Source organism: Oncorhynchus gorbuscha, unplaced genomic scaffold, assembly GCF_021184085.1.
Source record: "Oncorhynchus gorbuscha isolate QuinsamMale2020 ecotype Even-year unplaced genomic scaffold, OgorEven_v1.0 Un_scaffold_3508, whole genome shotgun sequence".
Taxonomy (NCBI): domain Eukaryota; kingdom Metazoa; phylum Chordata; class Actinopteri; order Salmoniformes; family Salmonidae; genus Oncorhynchus; species Oncorhynchus gorbuscha.
In genome coordinates, this window is record NW_025747725.1 from 32,501 (window position 1) to 37,780 (window position 5,280).

At 49.3% G+C, this 5,280-nt stretch overlaps 1 protein-coding gene across 1 annotated transcript in view; it reads left to right on the forward strand.

Moving 5' to 3' along the window:
• LOC124027709 (early nodulin-75-like) overlaps positions 1-1,916 on the forward strand; it is a gene marked incomplete at its 3' end in the record, with an annotated part of 29,250 nt that extends 27,334 nt beyond the window's left edge. Inside the window, exons 2-3 of the mRNA XM_046340081.1 lie at positions 1-775; positions 1,886-1,916. The exon at positions 1-775 is cut by the window's left edge and continues 148 nt beyond it. Of these exons, the coding sequence (XP_046196037.1) occupies positions 1-775; positions 1,886-1,916 (806 nt within the window). The remainder of the gene's footprint in view (positions 776-1,885) is intronic.
• Between the last annotated feature and the right edge of the window lie 3,364 nt (positions 1,917-5,280).

Consider the following 5,280-nt stretch of genomic DNA (forward strand, 5'->3'; position numbering starts at 1 on the left):
TTACCACCCAACCACAGTGACTGTCTCTACATGTTACCACCCAACCACAGTGACTGTCTCTACATGTTACCACCCAACCACAGTGACTGTCTCTACATGTTACCACCCAGCCACAGTGACAGTCTCTACATGTTACCACCCAGCCACAGTGACAGTCTCTACATGTTACCACCCAGCCACAGTGACTGTCTCTACATGTTACCACCCAGCCACAGTGACGGTCTCTACATGTTACCACCCAGCCACTGTGACTGTCTCTACATGTTACCACCCAACCACAGTGACTGTCTCTACATGTTACCACCCAACCACAGTGACGGTCTCTACATGTTACCACCCAACCACAGTGACGGTCTCTACATGTTACCACCCAGCCACAGTGACGGTCTCTACATGTTACCACCCAGCCACAGTGACGGTCTCTACATGTTACCACCCAGCCACAGTGACAGTCTCTACATGTTACCACCCAGCCACAGTGACAGTCTCTACATGTTACCACCCAACCACAGTGACGGTCTCTACATGTTACCACCCATCCACAGTGACTGTCTCTACATGTTACCACCCATCCACAGTGACTGTCTCTACATGTTACCACCCAACCACAGTGACTGTCTCTACATGTTACCACCCAGCCACAGTGACTGTCTCTACATGTTACCACCCAGCCACAGTGACTGTCTCTACATGTTACCACCCAGCCACAGTGACTGTCTCTACATGTTACCACCCAGCCACAGTGACTGTCTCTACATGTTACCACCCAACCACAGTGACTGTCTCAACATGTTATACCACCCAGCCACAGTGATGGTCTCTACATGTTACCACCCATCCACAGTGACTGTCTCTACATGTTACCACCCAGCCACAGTGACTGTCTGTTACCACCCAACCACAGTGACGGTCTCTACATGTTACCACCCAACCACAGTGACTGTCTCTACATGTTACCACCCAGCCACAGTGACTGTCTCTACATGTTACCACCCAACCACAGTGACTGTCTCTACATGTTACCACCCAGCCACAGTGACAGTCTCTACATGTTACCACCCAGCCACAGTGACTGTCTCTACATGTTACCACCCAGCCACAGTGACTGTCTCTACATGTTACCACCCAGCCACAGTGACTGTCTGTTACCACCCAGCTACAGTGACTGTCTCTACATGTTACCACCCAGCCACAGTGACTGTCTATTACCACCCAGCCACAGTGACTCTCTGTTACCACCCAGCCACAGTGACTGTCTGTTACCACCCAGCCACAGTGACTGTCTGTTACCACCCAGCCACAGTGACTGTCTGTTACCACCCAGCCACAGTGACTGTCTGTTACCACCCAGCCACAGTGACTGTCTGTTACCACCCAGCCACAGTGACTGTCTGTTACCACCCAGCCACAGTGACTGTCTGTTACCACCCAGCCACAGTGACTGTCTGTTACCACCCAGCCACAGTGACTGTCTGTTACCACACGTTATGTTTAGTTTTTGCGTCTTATACTTTCAGTTTTGCACACCAGCTTCAAACAGCAGATTTGGTTTTTTGAGGGGTGTTATTGAAAATATACCCCACAGCAGTTTGGATGGTACAATGAATCTCTACACTATATACTATGCTTCTTTTGTCAAACTGAAATTAAGCAAACTTTTTCAATTTTATCAAGCAGCAGATAGCGGTGTGATTTCTACATTTTTTTCACTTCCGTTCTCAGAACATTTAAAAAACGTTCCATTTTACCGGTCAGAAAACGTATGGCTTCATTCCCAGAACCAATGGGAAACCAAAAACGTACGTTCCCAAAACTTCCAAGGTACAAAATGTGCTAGCTGGGTTCACACCTATTTTTTTCTCTCCCTCTCCTCTCTATTTCTCAGGAAAGAGGTTCAGCTCTTCCCTTCAGGCAAGGTACTGGTACCCCCCCCCCCCCGTAAGTGAACATTTCACTGGTAGTCTACACCTGTTGTTTACCAAGCATGTGACAAATAAAATAAGATTTGACCTCTGATACACTTCACCGCCTAGCTTTAGGCGCTCTTACACACACTGTGTGTGTGTGTGTGTGTGTGTGTGTGTGTGTGTGTGTGTGTGTGTGTGTGTGTGTGTGTGTGTGTGTGTGTGTGTGTGTGTGTGTGTGTGTGTGTGTGTGTGTGTGTGTGTGTGTGTGTGTGTGTGTGTGTGTGTGTGTGTGCGTGTGTGTTTCCTAGTCTTTAAGTGAAAGCACACACTTGAACGCACAAATTCACTCAGCAAGTTGCCTCCAGCAGTATTCTGTTACCAAATGTCACCATCCACCAATGGGGCGGCAGCGTATCCCAGTGGTTAGAGTGTAGGGGTTAGAGTGTAGTGGTTAGAGTGTAGTGGTTAGAGTGTAGGGGTGGTAGCGTATCCCAGTGGTTAGAGTGTAGTGGTTAGAGTGTAGTGGTTAGAGTGTAGTGGTTAGAGTGTAGTGGTTAGAGTGTATTGGTTAGAGTGTAGTGGTTAGAGTGTAGGGGCGGCAGCGTATCCCAGTGGTTAGAGTGTAGTGGTTAGAGTGTAGTGGTTAGAGTGTAGTGGTTAGAGTGTAGTGGTTAGAGTGTAGTGGTTAGAGTGTAGGGGCGGCAGCGTATCCCAGTGGTTAGAGTGTAGTGGTTAGAGTGTAGTGGTTAGAGTGTAGGGGTGGTAGCGTATCCCAGTGGTTAGAGTGTAGTGGTTAGAGTGTAGTGGTTAGAGTGTAGGGGTGGTAGTGTATCCCAGTGGTTAGAGTGTAGTGGTTAGAGTGTAGTGGTTAGAGTGTAGGGGTGGTAGCGTATCCCAGTGGTTAGAGTGTAGTGGTTAGAGTGTAGTGGTTAGAGTGTAGGGGTGGTAGCGTATCCCAGTGGTTAGAGTGTAGTGGTCAGAGTGTAGTGGTTAGAGTGTAGGGGTGGTAGCGTATCCCAGTGGTTAGAGTGTAGTGGTTAGAGTGTAGTGGTTAGAGTGTATTGGTTAGAGTGTAGTGGTTAGAGTGTAGGGGCGGCAGCGTATCCCAGTGGTTAGAGTGTAGTGGTTAGAGTGTAGTGGTTAGAGTGTAGTGGTTAGAGTGTAGTGGTTAGAGTGTAGGGGTGGTAGCGTATCCCAGTGGTTAGAGTGTAGTGGTTAGAGTGTAGTGGTTAGAGTGTAGTGGTTAGAGTGTAGGGGTGGTAGCGTATCCCAGTGGTTAGAGTGTAGTGGTTAGAGTGTAGTGGTTAGAGTGTAGTGGTTAGAGTGTAGTGGTTAGAGTGTAGGGGTGGTAGCGTATCCCAGTGGTTAGAGTGTAGTGGTTAGAGTGTAGTGGTTAGAGTGTAGTGGTTAGAGTGTATTGGTTAGAGTGTAGTGGTTAGAGTGTAGGGGCGGCAGCTTATCCCAGTGGTTAGAGTGTAGTGGTTAGAGTGTAGTGGTTAGAGTGTAGTGGTTAGAGTGTATTGGATAGAGTGTAGTGGTTAGAGTGTAGGGGTGGTAGCGTATCCCAGTGGTTAGAGTGTAGGGGTGGTAGCGTATCCCAGTGGTTAGATTGTAGGGGTGGTAGCGTATCCCAGTGGTTAGAGTGTAGTGGTTAGAGTGTAGTGGTTAGAGTGTAGTGGTTAGAGTGTAGGGGTGGTAGCGTATCCCAGTGGTTAGAGTGTAGTGGTTAGAGTGTAGTGGTTAGAGTGTAGTGGTTAGAGTGTAGTGGTTAGAGTGTAGTGGTTAGAGTGTAGGGGTGGTAGCGTATCCCAGTGGTTAGAGTGTAGTGGTTAGAGCCCCAGTGGTTAGAGTGTAGGGGCGGCAGCGTATCCCAGTGGTTAGAGTGTAGTGGTTAGAGTGTAGGGGCGGTAGCGTATCCCAGTGGTTAGAGTGTAGCGGCGGTAGCGTATCCCAGTGGTTAGAGTGTAGGGGTGGTAGCGTATCCCAGTGGTTAGAGTGTAGGGGTGGCAGCGTATCCCAGTGGTTAGAGTGTAGTGGTTAGAGTGTAGTGGTTAGAGTGTAGCGGCGGTAGCGTATCCCAGTGGTTAGAGTGTAGGGGTGGTTGCGTATCCTAGTGGTTAGAGTGTAGGGGTGGCAGCGTATCCCAGTGGTTAGAGTGTAGTGGTTAGAGTGTAGTGGTTAGAGTGTAGGGGTGGTAGCGTATCCCAGTGGTTAGAGTGTAGTGGTTAGAGTGTAGTGGTTAGAGTGTAGGGGTGGTAGCGTATCCCAGTGGTTAGAGTGTAGTGGTTAGAGTGTAGTGGTTAGAGTGTAGGGGTGGTAGCGTATCCCAGTGGTTAGAGTGTAGTGGTTAGAGTGTAGTGGTTAGAGTGTAGGGGTGGTAGCATATCCCAGTGGTTAGAGTGTAGGGGTTAGAGTGTAGTGGTTAGAGTGTAGGGGTGGTAGCGTATCCCAGTGGTTAGAGTGTAGGGGTTAGAGTGTAGTGGTTAGAGTGTAGTGGTTAGAGTGTAGTGGTTAGAGTGTAGTGGTTAGAGTGTAGGGGTGGTAGCATATCCCAGTGGTTAGAGTGTAGGGGTTAGAGTGTAGTGGTTAGAGTGTAGGGGTTAGAGTGTAGGGGGTTGAGTAGCGTATCCCAGTGGTTAGAGTGTAGGGGTTAGAGTGTAGTGGTTAGAGTGTAGGGGTTAGAGTGTAGGGGTGGTAGCGTATCCCAGTGGTTAGAGTGTAGTGGTTAGAGTGTAGTGGTTAGAGTGTAGTGGTTAGAGTGTAGTGGTTAGAGTGTAGGGGTGGTAGGCAGCCCAGTGGTTAGAGTGTAGTGGTTAGAGTGTAGTGGTTAGAGTGTAGTGGTTAGGGTAGTGTAGTGGTTAGAGTGTAGGGGTGGTAGGCGTATCCCAGTGGTTAGAGTGTAGTGGTTAGAGTGTAGTGGTTAGAGTGTAGGGGCGGCAGCATATCCCAGTGGTTAGAGTGTAGTGGTTAGAGTGTAGGGGCGGTAGCGTATCCCAGTGGTTAGAGTGTAGCGGCGGTAGCGTATCCCAGTGGTTAGAGTGTAGGGGTGGTAGCGTATCCCAGTGGTTAGAGTGTAGGGGTGGCAGGTATCCCAGTGGTTAGAGTGTAGTGGTTAGAGGTGCCAGTGGTTAGAGTGTAGCGGCGGTAGCGTATCCCAGTGGTTAGAGTGTAGGGGTGGTAGCGTATCCCAGTGGTTAGAGTGTAGGGGTGGCAGCGTATCCCAGTGGTTAGAGTGTAGTGGTTAGAGTGTAGTGGTTAGAGTGTAGCGGCGGTAGCGTATCCCAGTGGTTAGAGTGTAGGGGTTAGAGTGTAGTGGTTAGAGTGTAGGGGTTAGAGTGTAGGGGTGGTAGCGTATCCCAGTGGTTAGAGTGTA